This window comes from Dipodomys spectabilis, unplaced genomic scaffold (assembly GCF_019054845.1).
Source record: "Dipodomys spectabilis isolate Male_0828 unplaced genomic scaffold, ASM1905484v1 ptg000050l, whole genome shotgun sequence".
Taxonomy (NCBI): domain Eukaryota; kingdom Metazoa; phylum Chordata; class Mammalia; order Rodentia; family Heteromyidae; genus Dipodomys; species Dipodomys spectabilis.
This window is the reverse complement of record NW_024870727.1, coordinates 7,122,419-7,148,729: the sequence shown is the minus strand read 5'-3', so window position 1 is coordinate 7,148,729 and position 26,311 is coordinate 7,122,419. Positions and strand designations below refer to the sequence as shown.

The following is a 26,311-nucleotide window of genomic DNA, read 5'->3' as shown; positions in this document are numbered from 1 at the left end:
AGTGTGGATGTCCAGTCAGATCAAATATTGCTACCCATCATTGTGGAGACCATCATGAAACCATGAGATGGGGTAAAATGATGAGGGAGTAAAGGGAGACCAAACATCAGCGGAGACCCAACACCAGACCCCACGGCACACTTTCTCTCCATTTTAATGGACTAATACATGAGAAGAAAGCACCCAAAGATACCAGGTGCTGGTGGTTCACCCCCCCAAGCCCTAGCTACTCAGGAGGCTGAGATCTGAGGATCAGAGTTCAAAGCCAGCCCTGCAGGAAATTTCATGACTACCAAAAAGCCAGAAGTGGAGGTGTGGCTAAAGTGGTAGCCTCTGTGTGTGTGTGTGTGTGTGTGTGTGTGTGTGTGTGTGTGTGTGTGTGTGTGTGTATGTGTGATGTATCCCAGGCTGATCTGGAACTTGTGATCCTTCCAACTTAGCCTCCTAAGGGCTGTGATTATAGGCATGTGCACACATATCAAATACAAAGAGGATGTTTTAAGGCAAGAGTATACAATGGCATTCAATGTTGCTTGTGGGAGGACTCAGAATTGATTGTTGTGTTAAACAGTACTGAAGTCATTGGTCATACTACTTTCTGTCAATTAAATGTGTTCCACAGATAGATAGATAGATAGATTCCTAATTTATAAATTATCTTCTTGTTTTGTTTATTGTTTTAGATAATAGGGTGGGGGACCTGTTTTTCTGCCCAGAGCCATTGGATATTAACAACATCATTCGAGGGTCCATGCAAATTTACTAACTGAAAAGTTAGCCCTGCTGCATATGGTCAAACATTTCATTAACTCACCCCTCACATGGTGGCTGAGCTTTCTTCTCTTTGGCAAGCTGTGTGATGTGTCTGGTATTGATGATGTGGCCACTCATAGCTGCTTTTCTGGGTCACCTTCTGTCAGTCTGGAGTGCAGTTGACTTCCTGGGAAGGCAAATTTGGAAAAGAGCTCACACTATAACTTGTCCTGAACACTAATGTATAACTCTCAAAGAGGGAAATTCCTCATTGCTTAAGGAACCATTATGGACGGCGGGCAGTAGGAGGCTTGTCGTATCTAGCTTTTAGCTCATCACCGAGTTGCAGCTAGATGATTTCGTGTTGTAGGTTATTGGACACATCAGCTGGTTCCACATTGAATGGTATAGCAAAGATCTTCAGTTCCATTTGTTTGCTTTAAATACACATTCGCCAGCATATTCAAATGCTGGAGAAGGCTTTTTGTCCTTCCCGAGTAGAGAAATGCACCACATAGCTTTCCAGTTGCCATTACCCCAGCCTTAATTTAGCTTCAAATGCTTTCACCTTGCACATGGAGACTTTCTTGGTGTATGCCACAGTGGCACATAATTATATCATTTGGATGAAAACGAATTCTTTCTTGACACACGCAAGTAACCCTATCTGAAAGCCAACCATGTCTGGAACTCCATCTGTAGCATGCCCTCTTACTGGTTTAAATGATAGCTCAAGATTTTTCATTGATCAAACAAGTCTCAGACACATCGCAACCATCCATGGATCCACCCCCCCTCCACAGGTCCCTTTTGCATCAAACTCTGCAGCTGTCCCATAATAAAAATAGCCAGTTGGGCTGCACTTGTTTGGTCTTTTGTCTCATCACAAAGTACAGAGAAAAATTGGAAATCTCTTGAGGAATCCTTTGATTGTGTTATTTTTCAATATTTTGTGCCAAAGCAGTCTCTAATCTGAGACAGTTCTCTGAGATAAACGAACACTGAAACAATTTGTCTTCGATGCTAGCACCTTTGCAGCAACCATCACATCCTGCCCGGAGACTTGGCCCAGTGTCCTTGTGATTAGTTCCCTCTACACCACTCATCTGAATAGTTTCTCTCTTCCCCAGTGAGGGCTAGTGAACACAGCTTGTGGTGATTCTAAGCTCCTCTGAAGAGCATTGATTTTGTGCAGACCCGTTTGGCCTGTCAACACATTGAGCCGAACATGTTTTGAGTTGTAATGACACTCGAGATTGCTTTTTCATTATTGTTATTACACAGACCACACAGCGGGCACCCAGAATTGCCTTGAAGTTCGTTAGCTGGGGTGAAGTCATTCTGTGAGGGCTGACATTCCAGTGGCTAAGGTTCTGCCTAGCCGTCTGCGTCTCAAGGTCACCCTGGCCCAGCCTTTCCACTAACAACCCTGCCTTCTACTCACAGTGCAGTCCTCCATCTTCTTCTTCCCTCCCTATAAATGCCTCTCCCCAACTTAAATGCAGCTGCTGCTCTCTGTCCTGACAGAGACAGCCTGCCAGTCTTGCTGGCATTAAACTTTTCTTTCTCTCCCAGATGTGTATAGTGTGCTTTACCCAGTCGAGACATCTAACAGAGTTCAACATCTGTCCATGTCTCCAAGAGACATCTTTCCTTTCCTTTCAGGGAAACATTTGAAGGCTGTGACACCATTTATGGTCCAGGAGCTATCCAATGTGTGCATCACCAGTCATGTGGCTATGTTGCTTTGATCAGTATCCAAATCTTGCCTCTGGTTCAGGAATATATGCCATATTTGAATCAACTTTTGAGGTGTGTTCTGTTGGCTTTAATTTTCTTCATCTGGATTTCCATTTTTTTGCAAGGATTGTTGAATGTGAATGTATAGATAAAGGTAGGACTGGAGTTGTCCTCTGTATGGACAAGGAAGTGGGCGGCAGTGTCACCGGTGCTCAGAGGCATGGTCTTCATCGTGAGAATCATCTCATCACCACGGGATCACTAAAGTCTCATCACAGTGTGTGAACACATCCACAACATGTATACCCGTAGCCTGCCTGGCACTGATTGTCCTGCGTCACTGCCATGCAAACTGGCTTCGGGCAGTTATTGAGAGGCATGTCTGTCTGTCCTGTCTTGTATTCCTGTGTCCTCCAAATGTACATTATTACTATGGTCCACTTAATATGAACGTTTGTAGCTATGACAAAAGTTTCTAGATGTATTGAATTTCAAGTCCTGCCTGCAGCCTTATGTGGTCTTCAGGCTGGACAGTTCCCACTGATGATTTTAGTGAGCCAAAGTTCTTCATTGTAATGTAATCGGTCATAGCAATCTTTTACATCATTGTTTATCATTTTCAAATTTTGTTGAAATAAATTATATGTTGGTGTGTGTGTGTGTGTGTGTGTGTGTGTGTGTATAAAACTATTACACATAGGCAGCAAGTGTCTTGCTTTCTAGCCTAATACAGTATTGAGTTGCATTTTTATTTTCCAGAATATGGTCTGCTTAGGAGCCAGTGGCTCATGTCTATTACCCTAGATACTCAGGAGGCTGAGCTCTGAGGATTGCAGTTCAAGCCAATCTGGACAGGAAAGTTTGGGAGACTGTTAACTCCAATTAACCACTGAGATGTGGCCCAAGTGGTAGAACATCAGTCTTCATAAGCTAAGGGATGGTGATCAGGTCCTGAGGTCAAGCCCCAGTATTGTTCTGCGTGTGCATGCACACGTGCACACACACACACACACACACACACACATACACAGAATCTGGACATAGAATAAGACGTGCTGACAAGGATGTGGAGTAAAAGCATTCCAAGTACCTCATTGGGAATGTAACTTAGTCCAGATCTTGGGAAAACCATTTGGAGATTTCTCACTAAACTAAAAATAGGATTTCCTGTAAGTCAGCAGTCCTGCTTTGTGCATTTACCTGTGTTCATTAACTTTCTTATTGTCTTGACACAATACCAGACACAAACAACTTAAGGGAGGAAACATTTATTTTAGCTCATGGTTTCAGATTCCAGTCCATCATGGAAACAGGAACATGTAGAGGAGTTTCTTCACTTCATGGCTACTGGAAAGCAGGGAGAGAGAGCCTCAGAAACACATGGGGAGATGGAGACATACATATGGAGAGATAGATATATATCTAGAGAGAAAGTCACAAATACACACACGGAGAGATAGACACACATGGAGAGAGACAGAGAGACAGAGAGAGAGGAGACATGGACAGACAGAAACAGACACTGCGATACAGATGACACAGAGAAATACAGTACCTACAGGATGGAACCAGAACAGAGATTCTGTAGTAGAGTACTCATGTTTACCTGATAAACCAGGACCGAGCAAGCCACAGTCCCGGAGGACACTCCCCCTCCTTTCCCCCCAGAGACCGTCAGCATCTTCCTCTCCTAAAGTTTCCACCACCTCCAAAAATACTGCCAGAGGCAGTGTTCAACACAGAAGTCTGTAAGGCACATTTTATATTTAAACCATGACTGTACTCAAAAGATTTGAAGTCAGTATATGAAAGAGAGATCTGCACTCTTACATTGAATGCAGTACAATTCACTATAGCCAAGATATAGAACCAACTTAACTATCAGTGGATAAAGACAATGTGATATATATATATATGTATATGTATATATATATATATATATATATATATATATATATACACACATATGATGGAATTCTAGTCAGCCTTAAAAAGGAAAGAAATGTCATTTGTGTCAATACGGATGGAATTGGAGGAGATTATGCTAAGAGAAACAAAGTAGGCATGGAAAGAGAGACGCTTCCTGTGCTCACTTATTTGTATAATCTGCAATGATAGAGTTCACAGAATTGGGTTCCTAGAGGCTGAGAGAGGCTGAGAGCGGATGCAAAGGGGAGACAGTGGTCCATGGGTAGGAATCTTCAGTTAAACAGGAGGAAGTCAGGGGAGGGGACTGAAAGATATATTGTGGCGTGTATTTCAGTAGAGTAAATTTCAGATGCTTTTACTCCCCAGATATTGAGTTGATGTTAGCTTAGCTCAATTATCCCACATTGCATCAATGAATAACATATTTTGTACCCCATAAATACAGATGGCTTTATTGTTTTGAATTTTTTAATGAATAAAAGAAGATACCCCCCATAATGCATAAGCATCATCTCAGACTTCTCAAAGATGCTAGATGTCAGGTGCCTGCCAATCCAAATGCATGGAATCTAACCTCAGATTGGGCTCTAGAAATCTGTTTTAAGCTCTCCACACCATTCTAAAGTTCACTGAACTTAGAGAAAACACCAACTATTTTGGATTTAGTGTTGGAGGCGGAAGGCATCCACCAGGGGGCGCAGTAATAGTCACAGAATTGGACGATAAGCCTACCATATTTTTATGCTTCTCATGCTCTGGGATAATGGGGGGAGGGGGGGCGGAGGAGGGCGGAGTGCTGATTGGTTGGTCCTGGGGCTTTAACTCATGACCTAGGTGCTGTCACTGAGTTTTTTGCCCAAGGCTAGCACTCTAAAACTTGAGCCACAGCTCCATTTCCAGCTTTTTGGTGGTTTATTGGAGATAAGAGTCTTATAGACTTTCCTGCCTGGGCTGGCTTCAAACCACAATCCTCAGATCTCAGCCTCCCAAGTAGCTAGGATTACAGGTGTGAGCCACCACTTTCCAACTTGACTCTTTTTTTTGTTTTTAAAGGAAACTTGATGTCACATTTCATCTTGATCAAGGAATTATTTATCTTTTCATCTATATTTCCATCAATTGAACTAGTGGCCTCTGGTATCTTGGTTGGTGGCTGTTCTTTGGGATTTTGATCACTATCTTCTTCTTTTGATGGACAGTACTCATCCAGATGTAGAAGTCTGGTGGTTGGCCAACTTTAAAATGAGATTCAAAAACCTCTCCATTATTATTAAAGGTTGAGGAAATTGATCACATGCCACAACACCAATGAGCCTTAAGCCATTATGCTAAGAGCAATAATGCAAAACACAGGAGGACAAGTTTAGTAGAACTCCCCGACCTAGGTATATTCAGAGACATAAACAGAATGGGGCTACCAGGTGCTGGTGGAGGGACCAACCTGATGCTGCTGTTTAGTGTGTACCGTGTTTCAGTTTGGGGGATGAAAGCATTCTGTACACAAGTGGTGGTAATGATGGTTACCTGACAATGTGAACTATGAACTATGTGCTGAAAAACGACTAAAACAGAAGATCCTGTGCTTTATAGATATGACCACAACCCTTTTTTAAAAGGATGATATAGATATGACAGAAAACTAGAACAATAGGAAAAAAGAAACAGCTATATAACTTTGCATACAATAGCAGAGACATTTAAATTGGGCACTGGTGACTCACGTCTATAATCCTAGCTATTCAGGATACTGAGATCTGAGGATTGTAGTTCAAAGCCAGCCTGATCAGACAAATCTGGGAAACTCTTATCTCCAATACACCTCCAGAAGTGGAGGTGTAACTTAAGTTACCTGAAAAAAAGCTGAGGGCGGGCTGGGAAGGTGGCTCAGTGGTAGAGCACTTGCCTTGCATAAATGAGGCCCTGGGTTCGATTCCTCAGCACCACATAAGAAAAAAGCCGAAAGTGGTGCTGTGGCTCAAGTGGTAGAGTGCTTAGCCTTGAGCTGAAGCGCTGAGGGACAGTGCCCAGGCCCAGAGTTCAGGCCCCACGACCGGACCCCCACCCCCCCCAAAAAAAGCTGAGGGAGAGTGTGAAGCCCTGAGTTCAAGCTCCAGTACTGACACAAAAAATAAAAAAAAAAAAATTTAAAAAAACAAATCAAACAAAAAACAGACTCTGATGTTCTTTGACTTGCAACTGCATCTCTCAATCTTTGTCTGTTCCCACCAGTGTTCCTTCTGGATGTCTCTGCACCCAATTTTCCTTCTTTTAGTGGAGACACTGGTCCTTCTGTGTTAATATCCAATTCCATCCTAACTAGTTATATTTGTAACGATTATACTTACAAATTAGGTTCTGATCTGTGAGGTACAGGGAGTAGGGCTTCATCATATCTTTCTAGGAACACAATTCCACTGATAATAAAAGCATTAACCATGAAAGAAAGAATTGATACACTGAGCATAATAAGAAACAATCGACTCAATAAATACATGAAATATTCAACATCCTTAACCATAAAGGAAACACACGTCAACATGAGAAGATTCCATCTGATACCAGTCAGAATGGTCATAATCAAGAAAATGAACAAGAACAAATGCTGAGAGAAGATGGAAGGGAAAGGACCTTTATACACTGAGGGTAGGGATGTAAATTAGTCCACCTGCTATGGAAGTCAATATGGAGGTTCCTCAAGAAACCAAAAACTAGATCTTGCATATGATCCTGCTGTACCACTCTTGGGAATATATCCAAAAGACTCTTAAGTCAGCATACAAGAGAGATACCTGCACAGCAACACTGTTTACAATAACGCTATGCTATTTACAAGTGATGATTGGATAAAGAAACCATAGTATACATATATGCGTGTGTGTGTGTGTGTGTGTGTGTGTGTGTGTGTGATGGAACATGATTCAGTCATATAGAAGAATGGAGTTGTGTTGTTTGAAGGAAAACAGCTGAAACTAGGGGTGTTAAATGATTGTATGTTTTTGCCTCATCTTCAGAATCTATGCATAAAATATACATCTGTGTATGTACACACACGTACATGCACACCTGTGCACACACATGTATATGCATGACTGTGAATGGGAGACTGCTTGAACTGGATGCTAGTGGCTCATGCCTGTAATCCTAGCTATTCTGGAGGATAAAATTTGGACACCCTGGTGCATACCTGTCATACAGCTATCACAGGATGCCTAACATAGGTAGCTCATGCTCAGGCACTGTCTGGGCAGAAAATGAGGCTTTATCTCAAAAATAGGGCTGAAGGTGTGGCTCAGACATAAGAGTACCTGCCTAGCAAGTAAGAAGCCTAGAGTTCAAATCTCAGTATTCTTCTAAAACTAAGGGGGGGGGGGCTGCTTGGGAGAGGAACAAGAATGGGAATAGCAACAAAGGAATGGTTGACAGAGATGAATAGTATAGGAGTACATTATGTCTATGTATGAAAACAGCATATATAAAATGTATGTATGAAAATATGTATATGTATGAAAATAGTGAAACTGGTCAAAAACTGTTCAAAATGAGTGGGGAGAAGGATTAAGAAAGGGTAATACTTAATATGCATGTTGTAAATACCCTAATGAAGCTTCTCTCTACAATTAATTGATGTTGAAATATTTTTAGAAAGTTAAAACTGGAGGGAAATTTTCAGTCATTGAAGAGGAATGAGATTGTGCTGTTTTGGGGAAAATGGATAGAAGGAAGTGGAGATCATCACGTGAAGTGAAATGAGCGAGACTTAGAAAGGCAGGTATCACATGCTTCCTCTCATTTATGGAGGCCAGGGAGAAATAACACAAACCAAAACAATGCAACTAAGGCCGTGAAAATGGAAGGGGAGGGCTTTGCGCCTTGCTAGTAGAGTGCTTGCCTAAAGAAAGCTAGCCCTTGAATTCAAACAGCAGTCCAAAACACAAATGAATCAACAAGAGCCAAGCACTTGTGGCTTATGCCTGCAATCCTTTGTGCACAGGAGAATGAGATCTAAGAAACACCATTCGTTGTTGCTCTTGTTTGTATTTTTTTTTCTGGTTGTGGGGCTTGAACTCAGGGCCTGGGCACTGTCCCAGAGCTTTTTTACTAAAGGCTAATGCTTTACCACTTGAACCACAGCTCCATTTTCAACATTTTGGTGGTTATTTGGAGATGAGGGTCTCATGGGTTTTCCTGCCCAGGCTGGTTTTGAACCATGACTCTCAGATATCAGCCTCTTAAGCAACTAGAATTGCAGGAATGAGCTACCAGGATGTGGCAGAATCATTTTTTGAAGACGCTTGAGAAGACAAATCTGAGAAACTCTTATCTCCCATTTACCAGCAAAAAGTCACACATAGAGGTATAGCTCAAGTGGTAGAGAACCAGCCTTGAGCAGAAAAGCTAAGCAAGAATGAGAGGGCCTGAGTTAAAGCTTAATACTGGCAGAAAGGAAAGAGAGTGTGTGCCGAGTTTGCATATCAATGGCAACACTCTTAGACTTCACTCAATTGATTCAAGCACTTCAAATACCAGCCATACCAATAACGGACTCCTAGGCCTAGCCTACTAAGCATGCCCCACACCCAGGGAAGCTCATGTGGAGGTCATGGGGAGTCCTCTGAGGGTGTCCTAAGGGCTGTTCTGAATTGCTGCAGGGAGATGCAGCTGCCTTGCCAGGGCGGATCCAGCAGAGGGTCGGTCCCACGTGGTCACCTCCTGGGGAGGCTGTCTTGCTGTGTCTCTGCTGCCCTGGGTTTTTATATGCTTTAGGCTGGCCCTTCCTTTCTGGCCATGTCTGATTACCAGGGCTGTCTTGGTGACAGCTTAGCTTCTGGTCAGGTCTAGTTATGGATGAGGGCGGAGCTGGCTTGTCTCTGGCTGACTCTGGTTATGGATGAGGGCTGGTTGCGTTGGTGGTGGCTCTGCAGGCTTTCTGGGTGTGTTCTTATCTACCCATTACTTAGTTCTAACTTCTAACTCCTAACTCCTCATTTTACAGCTTAACATTTCATATTATTTCACAGCACAATTACATTCAATGTATTTTTATTTAATAGTTCAATATTCAATATCATGTCAATAGTTAATAACACTCTATGTCAGTACATACTATGTCAGTATTTCATAATATTCAACACAGAGAGAGAGGGAGAGGGAGAAAGGGAGAAAGGGAGGGAGGGAGGGAGGGAGAAAAGGGAGGGAAGGAAGGAATAAAGGAAAGGAGGGAAGGAAGGAAGGTAGGTAGGAAGGAAGGTAGGAGGGAGGGAGGAAGAGAAAGGGGGAAGACAGAGACTGAAAGAAAGAAAGAAAAAGAAAGAAAGAAAAGAAAAGAAGATATTAATAAGATATGAATAAGTCCATTATATACTTGTATGGAAATATCACGATGAAAGCCCTTACTTTGTACAATCTAATATATGCTGATATAAATGACAGTTTCTCTCTTCCTTCTATAAGGTGTACATTGAAAGTAAGATTAGAAGCCCTTTTCACATTGTAGTAGTGTGAACCACACAAACACAAGCATGTAATGTTGTACTACCATGTTATTTTATTGAAAAGTAATGGCCATTTCTTCTTCTTCTGCAATCAAACTCAAGGACCCTAAGTGAAGAGTCCCAACTTTCAGAGGGAAACTTCACAAACCTTCACTTGGATGCAGTGACAATTATTATATCCCAGATCCAAAAGAGACTTTGAGACACCCAGTTAAAGGAGCTGGGAACTTTATTACAGCCGCGCAAGGTCCGCTTCCTCCTACCAGGAAAGTAGGAGAATGGCCCCAAGCTCAGGGTAGGATGGGTTTTTATAGAGGTAGGTTACATAGAGTTACATAGCTGAGCCATACAAGGTAGGTTGGCACATTTTCATCGGTTATGGTTATATGACCTTTAAATTCATTTGTTCTTTATGGTATATATCATACGTGATAATTTGCGATAGGCCACCCACAGTGAGACCACTCCGTGGTGCTTTTCAATTGGAGGACAGGGGTGATGTCACCTGTGGGCTCAAGGCCTTGCTACTGAGGCAAGCCAGCAAGGTTACAGCAGCAAAACAGCCTCGAGTCACAGGAGCATAAGCAGGACATAAGCTTGACTTGGTCAGCATGATCATACTATCAGTGCTATTGACACTATTACAGAAGTGATTGTTATTATAAGCTCCTGACTAACACAGCCACTCAGTGCAGCTGGTGATAAGCCTCAAGGTTGTCAGTAGCCTTCAGCAAAGCTGCCAGCTTGGTAAACTTGAGTGAAATGTTCTTTTGCTTTTTAGCAAGGTTGGAGGAAGGGCAAAGGCTGAGCACTTGTCAGCCTTTGTCTGGGGTTTTTTCTTTACCAAGAGGTTTTGTCCTTCATCAATAATTTTGTTCTGTTTTCTGATTTCACATTTTTGTTCCCATGGATATTCTTTTCCCAGGGAAAAGGGGGTTCAGGGGAGAGAGTAAATTCCCAACAGCAGGAAGGCCTGAGGCTAGACAATAGGAGGAACTTTCTGCCAGTGAATAGCAACTCAGATATTACAACACTCTCTTTAGTGGCATTTGCTGATTTCCATCCAATTCAAGTGGCATAACTTTCCATGGTTTAAAAAAATACCTGAGAGAACAACTTGCATAGGAGAATTATTTACATTAGCTCAGATTCTCAGAGATTTTTGGTTTTTTGGATCCTTAGTCTTGGCTCATTTGATTCTTTGCCCAAAGTGAGGTAGAAAATCAGGGTGCTGGATAGCAGGGGGAGAGGACAGAACTGAGGAGCAGGTCTAGCTTTACAAGACATGACCTATTTCCGGTCAGGCCCCTCCGAAAGTGTCCACCATCTCCAAAGAGAATGTCTGGCGAGGCTGGTGAGTGTAGTTGAAACCTCATGGTTCACATCCATCTTAAAGACAACCGTCACCACATCTGATCTGATTTCTTGGTTAGGGATGTTGTATTCCGATTGTCTTTCTTTGTGAGAATTATTGTAACATTTCCATAGGCTAATATCTCAACAGATGAATGATCATTTTGAAGGTGTTGGTTGTTTTTGTTTATTTTGTTTTGCTGTTGGAACTGGGGTACCTTTGCTCCCCACAGTCTCATTGGACCCTGGGCCTAGGCGTTGTCCCTTAGCATTTTTGCTCAAGGATGGTGTTCTACCACTTGAGCCACACCATCACTTCTGGCCTTTTGCTGGATTATTGGAGAGAAGAGTTTCCCAGTCTTTTCTATCTGGGCTGGCTTTGAACTGCAATTCTTAGATCTTAGCCTCCTGAGCTAGGGTTAGTGGTATGAGCACTAGCACCTGGCTTGTTGTTGTTGTTGTTGCTGTTGTTATTGTTGTTTTTGTCTTTTCTTTTACTTGTACAGGTCATTTATCCAACTAAAAACACTCCAAAATAACTAGCTTCTTGGTCCAAGTCAATCAAACTTTCATTAGTCACAGAGACAAAAATCCGGTCATTTTCCTTAAGTTCAAATACTCCCCCTTGATAGATAGAATAGAGTCCGTATTCGGAATCTTTGGCCCAGCAACTATTTCTAGCACTTTTCATCAGCAAGATCGGGTCAGGGTAGCTTGTGTTCTTGTAAATATATTGAACCATCTGTTTGACTCTCTTTCTAGAACCTGTTTTGGGAGATTCTTCCGGTTCTTGAAATCGGAAGTACACTTGGGAATAGATGTAATAGAGGCCTGCTTTGTGGATGATCAGCTCTCCATTCCTCAAGTGTAAATTGCTTAGGAAGGAATGACCCTTTCTTGATGATTCCCAGGACTTTATCTTCTGACCCAAGGTCGTGTCATTCTTGGAGTCTGCATGAGAAGCAAAGAGCAAGTGAACAGGGAGAATGTGGAGCAGTGCAGAAAGACGAGGAATCCCTGGCAAGCTCTGAACAGTCAATGTCTGATGAGCTTGCGGAGGATTTCACTCTCATGCCAAACGCCTTGCTCTTTCAGCCTCATGTGGGTGATGGAATCTACTCATGCACAACTGAAGGAGCTCCTGAGTCAGCATGACCTACAGGAGGTCCCTAGAGGACCTGCACCTCACCTGCAGTCGAAGTCACACCTGTCCTACTCAGCTCCGAATGGCAGCGTGGGCAGCCAGAGGGCAGCTTTTCCCCATGGACAAAGCTCCCATCCTGAACGTCTGACTTCTTTCTTTCCTGTGCTGGAAGCTGGAAATGCAGACTTCAGAAAGGAACCCGAGCAATGGTGTCTTGCTTTCTTAAGGTCAAAGCTCGGGCTTTCTCACTATTTCTTTAGGACTTTTTGAATGTGTCCTCAGCCTTTCAGGCAAAGGTGCCAGCCAGCCAGGCGGCATCCACAATCCAAAATAAGAAAGGACAGGAAGTGCAGCTGTGGCTCAACCTGGTAGAGCATTAGCTTTGAGCGAAAGAGCTCAGGGACAGAGCTCAGGCTCTGAGTTCAAGCCCCATGACCTACAAGGAGAAGAAGAAGGAGGAGGAGGAGGAGGAGGAGGAGGAGGAGGAGGAGGAGGAGGAGGAGGAAGAGGAGGAGAGAGAGAAGGGGGAGGGGAATAGCAACCAGGTCCTGAGTTCAAGCCCCAGGACCAGAAAAAGAAAGAAAGAAGAAAGGGAAGGAAGGAAAGAGAAAGAAAGAAAGAAAAAGAAAGAAAGAAAGAAAGAGGGAGAAAGAAAGGAAGGAAGGAAGAAAGAGAAAAAGGATTAAGGAGTACAGAATTAAAGACCCTTGGTTCCTTCATACTATAGCTGCCAAAATGTCTGAATGAAAAAGAGCCCTAACTTAGCCTTCATCTCCATTGATTGGTGCAAAACTAAGCCTTTTGAGAGTGTCAAATTATTATCAAATTTGTTGATGAATCACAAATAGTAGTATTGCTGTGCTTACTTGTGGGAAGATGGGAAGAACATGCTAATGGTTTCTAAAACATGAATTCAGAAGGCAAGCTTCCAGAAAATGAACTCATAGAACAGAACCTTTTCATCTATAACTGATGTCTGAAATTACCTTAACATGGGGCAAAGCCCTTCGTCACAATAAAGGTGAGCTGAGTGTCTGTGGCTCATGCCTGTGAGCCTAGCTTGAGCAGCTGAGATCCACAGTTTGAAGCCAGCTTGGGCAAAAAAAATCCATGAGACCCTTATTTCTAGTTAACCACCAAAAAATTAAAAAAACAACAGATTAGAGCTCAAAAAGTAGAGCTCCAACCTTGAGCAAGTCCTAGTAGAGGCAGAAAAATAGATAAATAAAACTATTATTGAGTACTTAACTCAGACTATTTGCTTGTACTGGTCATCTTCAATCTTATGATTGTCTCTGAATGTAAAGAATCTGGAGTTGGCTTCTTAAATCACACTACACAGGCATCTAGGTGAGATGGAGCTAAGTTCCAACTTGAGTATTTACAGCACCAGACTATGGGCTGTATCACAGCGCTATGTTCACACCTGGCTCTCTAGACAATAATCAGACTTAACATCGTTGTGGGAAACTGACATTTTGGTGAGATGTTTCTGTAAGTGAAGTGATTTGCAAGTCAAATGTTTCCTGTGATTCAACTTTATATAACTTCCACTAGGTGCTCCCAGTGTGTCAGCGAAAGAATAAACATGGAAAGTGGTAGAAGGCCAGGGACAGAGACAGATAGGCAGGTAGACAGACAGAGAGACAAAGAAGGAGAAGGAAGGTAGAGAGGGTATGAGAAGATAGTGTGAGATTCAGAGGAGATAGGAAAGGTAGACAGAGACAGAGGGAGGGAGAGAGGGAGAGAGAAAGGAAGAAAGGAAGGAAGGAAGGAAGGAAGGAAGGAAGGAAGGAAGGAAGGAAGGAAGGAAGGAAGGAAGGAAGGAAGGAAGGAAGGAAGGGAGGGAGGGAGGGAGGGAGGGAGGAGGAAAAAAGAAGGAAGAGCAAAGTCAATGGAGCTGAGCCTGGGAATTTCCAAGACAAAATTCTATCACATGGAGACCCCTTATACCATTATATATCCTATGCTACTTCTGTATAACTTTTGTATCTGAAAGCAATCGATCAGAAATCAATCATTTTGTAGATTGCTGTATACATATTTGAGGATAGCTGTATAAATATTTCAGATACAAGTTAAAAAAAAACTATTTCAAAAAATTCTTCCGTTGGCTTTGTTGTCAGACTTGTTTCTCTCGGGGCTGGAGATCAAGCCCAGGGCCTTGTGCTGTAGCACCCAGCTCCACCCCAGCCCGTGTCTTACGTGGCACTGAGAGCACACTGCTTCTCCGAAAAGTCCCGGTGATGTGAGCCGCCACTTTCTGAGGTCCTCGCTCTCTCATTAAAGAGGGAGAACCGTATTGCTTTTCTAAAAGAGAAATCACAGCACTGTCACAACTCATTCTTGAACATGGTACAGTTCCCAGCTACTGCAAATTAGGCCTTATCAGCACCTATGTCCTATGCTACTTCTGTGTAACTTTTGTATCTGAAAGAATCAATCAGCAATCAATCATTTTGTAGATTGTTGTATACATATTTGTAGAGAGCTGTGTAAATATTTCAGATAAAAGTTAACAAGTTATTTCAAAAAAATTCTTCCCTTGGCTTTGTTGTCAGAGTTGATTCTGAGTGCCACAGAACAACCCATATTTTAGTACAATAATCAATCTAATTTAATTAATGTCTAATTTGAAAAGTACTGTAGATAGAAAGAATGGTAGTAATATGTATTATAAGTTATCAGCGTCATAGAGGTAAGCTCCAAATAGAGTAGAACAAAGTGAAGCTTCTGAACACTTTCAAAGAAAGAAAGAGGAAAGGAAAGAAGGAATGAAGGAAAAAAGAAACTGTAGACTTGTAATAATCCTGTGAAGCAGTTCAGAGTGTGCAAATAACCAAGTATTGGCAACGTTTTACTTTACATATATTTAGAGCATGGCACCAATGGCTCATGCCTATAATCCTAACTACTCAGGAGGCTGAGATCTGAGGGTTGCAGTTTAAAGACAGCGCAGGCAGGAAAGTCCATAGACTCTTATCTCTAATTACCAGAAAAGTTGGGAGTGGAGCTGTGGCTCAAATGCAAGAGAGTGCTAGTCTTGAGCACAAAAGCTCAGGCCCTGAGTTTTAGCCCCAGTACCAGCACACACACACACACACACACACACACACACACACACACACACACACAGAGTTATATTTAGAAAAAAATAGTGATACCAATTTTTATCATCTCCACTATCTTGCAAGCTACTGATCCGTGATAAACCATTGTCCATAAATGCTGTAACATGTCCACAGTCACCCAACATTCCCTCCATTGCCACAAAAAGAACAGGGATTGGCCTGCTGGTTATAGAATTCAATGTATGAGTAAATAAGTTGCTTACAACAGAGCATAAATGAACAAGTAAGATTATCGACATCATCCAAAGTACCATAGAGTAACTTACAAATACAATAAAGTTCTCTCTTTAAAAAATTAGCTTACACCAGGCACCGGTGGCTCACGCCTGTAATCCTAGCTACTCAGAAGGCTGAGATCTGAGGATTGTGGTTCAAAGCCAGCCTGGGCAGGAACGTTTGTGAGACTCTTATCTCCAATTAACCACCAGAAAATGGGAAATGGTATTGTGGCTCAAGTGGTAGAGTGCTTGCCTTGAACCGAAGAGCTCAGGGACAGCGCCCAGGCCCAGAGTTCAAGCCCCACGTCAAACCAAAAAAAAAAAAAAAATTAAATTATATTCATTCATTGAGTTCATATTGGCAAAAAGAAGACGTCTCTTTATACCATACAGGCCTACATGGAGTAGCCACTGACTTCACTGAGTGAGGAAGGTGGGCATGGATAGGAGAAAGACATTCCCACACAGCCTAAGCAGAGGCCAGAGGTAGGCGGCACAGTGCAGCCTGGGACAGGGCCTTACAGGATTCAGGTCTAGACTCAAAGAGGAGCCAACACAATGGAGCTCTAATGTTAACCTAGAGACTCACAGAACATGGAAAGACATGTTGTTCAGGAAAGCAAAGAGATCCACGTTCCACGTTAGGCCAGTTTCTTATGTATAGGATGGCTCACGGGATAGATGGCGGGAGGGCCATGTGATGGCAGAGAAGGAATAGTTAGGCTAACAGGTGAGTGTCATTGGTCAGGATCAGAGCAGTCGGCCTTCATCTAGGCTGACAGCACAAGGGACCAAAAGGAAGTGGGACATTTTTATTGAATAAGAATGAATGGAAAATGAGAAATCTCTTTCCTCAACCTGGCGTTACTTATAAATTATTATCATTATTGTTGTTGTTGTTGTTGCTGTTGAAGCATATTCTCCTCAAAGCAACAATCTCTTGAGCGAATAACTGAGAAATTTGATAAAACTGTGGAGTTAGAGATGGGGTAAGAAAGTTGGCATAGATGAGACATAAATCATTAGTGAGGGATGATAGACAAATGGACAGAGCAAATCCTTCCGAGAAGGTGGAAAAAGTTAAACAATACATGCTGGCCTTCCTGCCATTTCACTCATCCAGGTTCTAGACCCTTCAATAGAGCAAAACTGCTTCTTTTTTTTTTTAAAGTTGTATTGCTGAACATTAATTGTACAAATTGATTTTATACATATATAAATATACTTTCATTACATTCACCCACTCTCATTCTTCCCTCTCTCCAAATAGTCCCTATTCTACTTTCACATCCTTTGGAGGGTGGGGGGAGGAACTAGATTCCACACATGAAAGAAAACATTTGATATTTGTCTGTCTGAACTTTAGTGCTCCATCCTTATTTCTTAAAAATGATAGCATTTAATTATTTGTTCATGCTTGTATAATGTTGCATTGTGTGTATGTGTGTGTGTGTATGGGTGTGTATGTATCACTTTATTTGTTTGTCTGTTGACAGTCACCAACGCTGATTTCATACTTGACTATTATGAGTAGTTCTGTGAAAAGCACAACTATGCATTACCTTTCTTGTGTGCTGATTGAGATTCTGTTGGATCTGGACCCTGGGGTGGTGTAGCCTGATTATGTGGAAGTTCTATTTATTGTTGTTGTTGGTGGTGGTGGTAGTGGTGGTTGTAGGGCTTGAACTCTGGTCCTGGGCACTGTCCCTCAGCTCTTCAGCTCAAGGCTAGCACTCAACCACTTGAGCCACAGAGCCACTTCTGGTTTTCTGGTGTGTTATTGGAGATAAGAGTTTCATGGACTTTCCTGCCTGGGCTGGCCTTGAACAGAGATCCTCAGATCTCGGCCTCCTGAGTAGCTAGGATTACAGGCATGAGCCACCAGTGCCTGACCTAATTTTAATTTTTGAAGACCCTCCACACTGATTTCCATAGTGGCTGAACTAATATAAAGTCCCATTCACAGTGTATAAGTGTTCCTTTGTCCTGTATCCTTGCCAAAATTGGTTCTTTTTTTTTTTTTTTTTTGTCTTCTTGCATAAGATAGAATCTCTGTGTGGTTTTGATTTGCATTTCTTTTTTTTTTTTTTTTTTTGTCGGTCGTGGGGCTTGAACTCTGGGCCTGGGCGCTGTCCCTCAGCTCTTCAGCTCAAGGCGAGTGCTCTACCACTTGAGCTACAGCGCCACTTCCGGTTTTCTGGTGGTTTATTGGAGATAAGAGTCTCACGGTCTCTCCTGCCCGGGCTGGCTTTGAACCTCGATCCTCAGATCTCAGCCTCCTGAGTAGCTAGGATTACAGGCGTGAGCCACCAGCGCCCGGCGATTTGCATTTCTTTTATGGCTAAGGATGCTGAACATTTTTTCATGTATTTATCAGCTATTTGTGCTTCTTTTGACAACTACATATTCAGTTCATTTGCCAGGTTATCAGTTTGTTAGTTCTTTTTGTACCAGTCCTAGGGCTTGAACTCAGGGCCTGGGCACTCACTGTTCCTCAGCTTTTTTGCTTAAGGCTAGTGCTCTACCACTTGAGCCACAGCTGCAATTCTGGCTTTTTGTGGAGATTCAGTTAGTGGCTTGAGACAGTGAATGACATAGCCCATAGTCTGGATTGGGGCAGAGAAGGAGGACAGAAAGCCATGCACCCTGCTCTGAGGTCAGTGATAGCAAATTAAGACAACAACAAAAAATGACTACCTTGAATTGCAGGAGTGGTTTCCTCAAAGGTTCTCAAAACCATCTGCAAACAGTATTGAGTAAGCTTGTTAATACATGTTTTACTTATGACAGCATACCTATAACTCTTCTTGCTGAAATCTAATAGGACATTTCCACAAAGATGGTCATTGTGAAAGCCTTACATTGTTCAACATAGGGCTTCTATGTGGAGCGGGTAAATGGGATGAAGACTGAGAGAGACATCCCTTGATCAGTGGATCAAGACTTGGTCCTCTGTCTGGGAAAGTTCTGCCTCTGAATGAAGTCTTTGGAAGGTCACACTCAACACACAACAGGAGGAAGAGGACATCTCTCTCAGGTCTCCCAGAGTAAGGCAGTCTAATGCCCCCCAGGGCACCATGTGGCTCATAGACGACAGGACAGCCACATGCCATGGCTCACTCTTGTGGGGCATGTGTTATCAGGTGGAGAGGGAAGAACACAGTGTAACAGCTTGCAGTTGTTGGACAGACCTAACCCTTACGCTTCCTCAGCCTCATGACACCCACAGACATCACAGGTGTGTCCTGGTAAGCACAACATACACATTCTACATCCGGGTAGTATCTTCTCACACCTTTGCTGAACATCTAGTAGCCTCCACATTGGACCAATGAATAGGGAAAACCAATAAGAAAGTGTAAGCTGAATGCTTGTATTAAGGGAACAGAATCTGACTTAACTCAGTCACAGCTCCTGAACTGCCTTTATTCAGCTCTGCCATTCCCAAGCGCTCTGTTTCCCATCACTGTTGCTAATTTTTCAGATGCCACAAATATGCCTCTTCTGAACACCCACTGCAAAGTGAAGCTGTCTGCTTCAACTCTGCCTCAAGGCTGGACTGCAATCAGTCCTGGGCTCTGGAGGAGGGGAGGCAGAGTGAAGAGGAAGGAGTATTCTCTCTCTCTGTCTCTCTCTCTGTCTTTGTCTCTCTCTCTCTCATCTATTTCTCTGTCTCATTCCTCTAAATTTGAGACAGGAAAGAAGAAAAAAGGGAGGGATGGAGAGAAGAAGGGAAGGGAGGGAATAAGGGAAAAAGGAGAAAGAAGGAGGAGAGAGGAAGAAGGAAAGGAGGAAGATCAAATGAGAATCCAAGCTCTGAGATGTAGATATTAGCCCTAGGGTCTGCTCAAGCTACTTAACAGACCAGAATTCCAGTTTCTTTCTCTACTTAAAAATGTCTCCAGGCCTGGGATGTAACTCAGGGGCAAAGCACTTGCCTAGCAAGTGACTGTCCTGGGTTGGATCCCCAGCACCATAGAAGAAAAGACCAAAAAACATACAGTTAAAAATGTCTCCATACAATGTATTTTGACCAATGTCACCCCTTTCAGCATTCTCACCTGATCCTCTCCTACCCACCCCTTCCCTCGCTTTTCTTAATTTTGTAGGATATACATTGAATTCTTGACTGCATTCTCCCCCTCTTCTCCTCTTTATTCATCTACCCCTTTCCCCTTGACCCCATCCCAGTACCCCCTTTCTGGTGTTTTATTTTGCTGTGTCTTCATTCAGCCCACTCCTCAGTTTCTCCAGTCTTCAGAAGTTGCTGGATTTACCCTGCCCACCTCCACCCTACTTAGGGGACTTCCAGGTTCTGTCTTAAAAATTCCACCACCTGGCCTTCCCCTTTCCCCTTCCTTCCCCTACTCCAGTCCCAGCCGCTTCTGTATAGCTGTGTGCGGTGGGTGATCCATTCCCCACCTTTACTTCTAGGTTGGCCATGGAACAAGTGGGTTTCTGGGGTACCCAGGTAGATAGATTTCATTTCCTATGGAAATAGCATCACAGGATACATCTGAGTTCTGCTCCATAGACCAGGAGCAAACAGAGCAAAATACAACGGCTATCAGAATCACATCTGCCTCCTCCCTGGGAGATAGGAGATACCTACCAATGCTGGCCTGTGTGGGGTTTCTTAATTTATACAGAATGACCTTTATGGGAGAATAAAAGACAACTATTTTTAAACTTTATCTTACGAAGAAGGAAGCAGCCAGAGGCTGATTTGATTTGATCTAAAAGTAACATTATACAACCACATTTCGTAAAATCAAATGCAGTATTTTGGCCAGAGATCCTATTTTAACAACTTCCATAAACCGATAGTTTTTGTGTGGATGTGGGTACTGTGGCTTGAACTCAGATTCACAGTTAGCTTTTTTCCTTCAAGACTGGTGCTCTACCACTTAAGCCATGCCTCCAATTCTAGCTCTCTGCCGGTTAAGTATAGCTAATAGTCTCATGGACTTTCCTGCCTGGGCTAGCTTCAAATTGTGTTTCTCAGATCTCAGCCTCCTGATTAGCCTTATAATTTGTCATTTTACTGACTGAAGTTCCTAAAGTGTCTCATTTCCCTTTCTTCTTCTATGCATACAAAAATAAAGTTGCATTTACTTCCAGAGATCGAGGAAGAAGATAAAACACCAGCTTGTCCCCTTTTGTTTTCTAAGTGCAAACAAAAATCACACCCATCCTTTATTACTAAGAATCCTTGAACACATTACCTTGTTTCCTGTCCCCTTTTGTTTTCTAAGTGCAAACAAAAATCACACCCATCCTTTATTACTAAGAATCCTTGAACACATTACCTTGTTTCCTCATAAAATAAAAAGGCTTAGATGAGGGGGTATAAGTCTGGATTATGTGCATGACTATGAAATCTGAAGAACTTGCTTCAACACACTGGGCCTCCGTTTCCTTATTTACAAAATGCAAAGTCTACACTTGATATCATTTTCCTCTGGCCAGATACACTGCTGGTGAGATGACCCACCTTTCTAGCAAGGTGCTCCAGTTGCTGCTTTACCAGCCAGCACGGACTGTTCATTGCTCCTTCATTGCCGGAGCTCCAAGGGACAGCTTCCTCTAAGAAGCAAGCTGTGATACTTTCGGAGTACTTCTCCTGCATCTGCGGGAAAAAGTAAAACAACATGATGCCCACATAATTTTTCTGCTTGCTTACTTGCTTCCTTCCTTCCCTTTCTCATGCCAGTTCTGGGGTTTGATCTCAGGGATTTCAATCTCACCTGGCTTTTTTGCTCAAGGCTGGTACTCTACCACTTGAGCACAGCTCCACTTCTCGCTTTGTGCCAGTCTTATAGACTTTCCTGCCCAGGCTGACTCTGAACTACAGTCCTCAGATCTCAGTAGCTAAGATTACAGGTGTGAGCTTCCTGTACCCAGTACCCAGCCTTTTTCTCTTTACACAAGTGGAAGTGACAACAGCAGAAATGAACCAGAGAATCAGACTGAGTTTTGCTACTGTGGATAAATCCATGCTGTGAATGAGAAACGCCATGCTACCCTTCATCCATTGACTACAAGAAAGCAGGTGGGTGTAGGGGAAGGGTATAGCTGTGGGCCAGGCATGCCAGTGGACAGTGACCTCTCTGCCCTACCTCTCACCAGCTCCCCATCCCTCTTGCTCTCCTCTTCTGCCTGTGAGCTGCCTGCAGTAATGTCTGAGGTCCCTTCCAGCTCTAACAAGTGTGGATCTATCTCGCCCTAAAGCTAAAACACAACTAAATACCATGCAGGCAATGGAGACAGCCTAAATGCTAACATCTTCAATACCGTCTGTGCAACCCTTTGCAGCAGAGGCGATGTTCTGGTGTGTGTGTGTGTGTGTGTGTGTCTGTGTGTCTGTGTGTGTGTCTGTGTGTGTGTGTGTCTTAATACTGGGGCTTGAACTCAGGGCCTGGGTGCTGTCCCTTATCTTTTCTTGCTTGGAGATAGTGCTCTACAACTTGAGCTGCAGCGCTACTTCTGACATTTAACTGGTTAAGTAGAGATAGAGTCTCATAGGCTTTTCTGCCCAAGCTGGCTTTGAACTTCAATCCTCAGATCTCAGTCTCCAGAGTAGCTAGGATTCCAGGTGTGAGCCATCAGCACCCAGCAGAATGTCCTGTTTCTTAGTTTTCCCTCTGGTAGCTCAGTAAGTTCTAGCAACAGATGTGATTTCTCTTCCTTTGAGGGCAGTGGCAACTAGATAGGCTGCCCCTGGAACTTCGCATGGGGCTCAACAATTAATTACCCATACTCCCTAGTGACTTGCCTGCCAGAAACTCTGCATACCATTGTAAGGTTTTCCTCTTGCTAGAAAGTAAGCATTTGTAATAGCTCCATTTCTGTCAACAAAATCCTAACTCTCCTAAACAAACACTTGCTCGGCTCCCCTCCCCTGCCACAAGCACACATTCAACACATCTTAACAAGGGCAGAACTCCTTTTTTTTATTATTTATTATTTTTTATACTTTTAGAACTCCTTTTTCCTACCAAGGGAAATTTGAATATTTATAATGTCATTCTCAGGCTATACAAAATGGTCAATAGAGGTCAACAGGTTCTCAGGCAGCCACGGAGAAATAAACCAGAAGCAGTTATGCAGGTACAGTGGCCCACACTTGTAATCCTAACTACTCAGGAGGCAGAGATCTAAGGATGGAGTTGAATTGGAACAATCAAATTCACATGAGGTACATGGCATGCATTTCCCTAACAGACAAGTGACACTCTCTGACTTTTGTGTGGGGATAGGCAGTACTGGACTTGAAGAGCCTCAGGCTCTTAATTAGCTTTCTCCCTTAAGGCTAGAGCTTTACCACTTGAACCACACCATCACTTCTGGCTTTTTGGTGGTCAGTTGGAGATGAGAGGCTCAGGGACCGGCTGGCCTCCAGCTGTGAGCCTCAGATCAGCCTCCTGAGCAGCTAGGATTACAGGCACCGACATGAACTCTTGTTCCTCATATTCAGACCTGCATTTTTAGCAGAACCATCCCTGAGCAAAGTAGAAATTTGATTTGCTGTCATATCTACAGGAAACATCCAATGCTGAGTATAGAACTTGAAAAAGTTCAAATAACTTCTACAGAAACCATAAAATGCTGAGTCTAGAACTTGGAAATAGCTCAAATAGTGACTTTATTACAGGCGTTGGCTGTGGCACACTCATCATGTCCAAGGAGAAGTTACAATGTCAGCCCTTTGCACTCATACAATTGCCAACCCAGAGCCACCTCAGCAATAGACCCAAAACATACATCAAAGATCTGCTTATATTTCCATGACCCACAGGTGCAGAAGGAAAAGAAACCTGATATTTCAAGACTGAATCTGATCTCAGTTTAACTGCTAGATTGGGAAAGCTCAGCTTGTGGATGTGAAGTTTTTTTCCCCCTACTTATTTAATAATATTTAAGAGAATCTCAACTGGAGATGTGGTTCAAGTGAAAGAACCCCAGCCTAGCAAGTGAAAGCCCTAAGTAAGCCTACTGCCTGGTACTTAACCCAGTGACTGGACTAAGAAAATGGTGTGTGTGAGTCTGGGGGGGGGGGGGGGGGTGGGAGGAGAGAGAGAGAGAAATAGAGAATAAAGAAGAATGGAATTATAGCATTTGCAATAAAATGGATAGAATGGCAGATTATCATGTTAAGTGAGATAAACTGAGCTCAGAAAGATAAATAATGCATGATTTTCCTCATATGCAGAATCTCCATTTGAAATAATGACATTGTTAGCATTATCCCCACCGCTGGTCCTCAGCTCCACCCAGACCTGGAGTTCCCGCCATACAGCTGGCCACTCTTTCTCTTTGCCCAGACCCACCTGTGCACACAGCTACCTCACTACCTGCCCCCAGACCTACTAGCCACTTGGATAGGGACAGACACCATGTGCTTGCTTTCCCAGGAACTATGGCCCCTCTAATAAACCATATAATCTTTCTCCTGTGCCTGCCTGCCTCCTCTTGGTCTCCTAGGATGGTTGTGAAGAATTACAAACATGACTGGAAAAGGGGGCTCTGCTTGGGAGTGGGGCACCAGCAAGTGGGGAGAGGGAGAAAGGAGAGTGTGCTGGGAGTGAATATTACAGGGTGTATATGTACAGAATTGTATATGCTACATGAAAATATAAGTGTATGAAGCCCACTGAAAGCTGTTAAGAAAAAAAAGGAGGGAGGAGGGTCTAAGATATATTAGCATCAATGGAGGAATTATGTTGTAAATGTCACAAAGAAACCTCTTTGTGGATACAGGTGGACCCATTGTGATGGGTACAAGTCGTTATGTCCAAAACAAACTTTACAACTTTGGTGGTGGGGGGGGGGAGGATTAGGTGTGGGGGCAGGGAAAGGGATGGGAAGGGGAAACAAAGGAGGAGGCTACAATGCTTGATAAGAAATGTACTCATTATCTTGCCCATGTAATTGTAACCCCTCTGTACAGTATTTTCACAATAAAAAAATTAAAATTAAAATAAAAAAAAAAAGAAACCTCTTTGTACAGTGAAGTGTTAAAAACTTTCCAGGTTCATGACTATCACTAATGGCTCATGCCTGTAATCCTAGATACTCAGGAGACCATCCGGGGCAGAAGAGCCCTTGAGACTCCATCTCCAAAATAACAACAAAAAGTAGGACTGGGGCATGGCTCAAGTGGTAGAGAACAAAGAGAACAAGCTTGAGACCTTGGATCTAAAACCCAGTACTAGTAAACAAAATGGGGGCATAACTCAGACAGCACTCACAAAGAGTGCCATTGCTAACACTGCAAATCACAGATCATTTCAAAGACAAAAGCCACAACCATCCTCAGGCCCCTCAGCTGCACTTGGTCCTCACAATCCTGTAGTCTACCCACAGATCCACAACAAAACTTTCCAAAAAGAGCAGGCTGAGAACCGAGGAAAGAGAGATGACTGCATTGTACTCACCTGCTTCAGCTCACTGGAGAAGTATATGTATGTCACAGCCACAGAGAAAGCCTGCAGGACTACCTGCAGGAGTATGGTGAAGACCAGAATGAGCCCAAACGTCTGCCTGAGGCTGGGGTCGGCTGGGGGCCGCAGGGACGCCATGATCTTGCCTGTGCCTGTCTCCCAGCGAGTCATTTGCAGGGATGAACTTCTCTTTAGTTTAGTTTCCTGACCAGGAAATGACCAGCACCACCACCACACATACACACACACACACACACACACACGCGCACATGCGCACACACACACACACACCCCTACAGAAAAACAAAACAGAAAGTTCATCCCCCAACGATTCTAATCTAGTACTTACACAAGAGACGGAGCAGATAAACACACCTTAAATAAACACATTAAGTCCAACCAGCTTCCTCCTGCTCTGCACAGACCCTGGCACAATCCGAGCAGCTTCAGGCTAGACAGATGTGGTGCTATCTTCCCTCCCCACACCAGCTTCCAATTTCTGAGGAGTAGGAATGGCTGCATTTGTTTTTTATACACCATTCCCCCCCCCACACACACACACAGCAAGCCAGAGCTATATAGTACTTGGAACTTTACAGCTTTCCTGGATCCTCCATCTGTTTTAATGAAAATTTCTAAGAAGATTTAGGGAATTTACTATTTGGCAAAAAGACACATGCTTTCTACTATTCACTGTTGACAAGTCATTCATTTTGATAGAACCCGAGGGAAATTTTTTTTTTTTGGGGGGGGGGAGGTCTGGTCGTGGGGCCTGAACTCTGGGCCTGGGCACTGTCCCTCAGCTTTTCAGCTCAAGGCTAGCACTCTACCACTTGAGCCACTTCTGGCTTTTTTCTTTTTGCGTATGTGGTGCTGAAGAATTGAACCCAGGGCCTCATGCATGCAAGGCAAGTGCTGAACCACCTTCCCAGCCCCAGAGGGAAATTTAAGTTTAAATCACAACACACACACACACACACACACACACACACACACACACACACACACACACACACACACCCCTTTACCATTTCAGTGGTATGTTCAGAATTGTTTCTCAATCCTGGTTGACTTTGGAATCCTCTGGAAAAGCCTTTAAAAACTTCAC

General features: G+C 43.2%; 1 protein-coding gene across 1 annotated transcript; it reads right to left on the bottom strand.

Moving 5' to 3' along the window:
• Positions 1-11,699: 11,699 nt before the first annotated feature.
• Tnfsf10 (TNF superfamily member 10) lies at positions 11,700-25,373 on the bottom strand. The gene is made up of 5 exons (XM_042678881.1): positions 25,198-25,373; positions 21,255-21,389; positions 18,458-18,500; positions 14,617-14,721; positions 11,700-12,218 (listed from the first exon to the last, which is right to left on the bottom strand). The coding sequence occupies exons 1-5, from the start codon at positions 25,339-25,341 to the stop codon at positions 11,779-11,781; spliced, it is 867 nt and encodes a 288-aa protein (XP_042534815.1). The 5' UTR covers positions 25,342-25,373; the 3' UTR covers positions 11,700-11,778.
• Positions 25,374-26,311: the final 938 nt, after the last annotated feature.

What these genes read in the sequence shown, in the direction of transcription:
- Tnfsf10 (XM_042678881.1), bottom strand. Translation starts at nt 25,341, where the DNA reads ATGGCGTCCCTGCGGCCCCCAGCCGACCCCAGCCTCAGGCAGACGTTT. An exon ending in TGGAGCACCTTGCTAGAAAG is followed by an intron (nt 18,501 to 21,254) that starts GTGGGTCATCTC and finishes TACTGTTTGCAG; the next exon opens with ATGGTTTTGAGAACCTTTGA. An exon ending in CAGTGTGCTCTCAGTGCCAC is followed by an intron (nt 12,219 to 14,616) that starts GTAAGACACGGG and finishes CTTCTCATGCAG; the next exon opens with ACTCCAAGAATGACACGACC.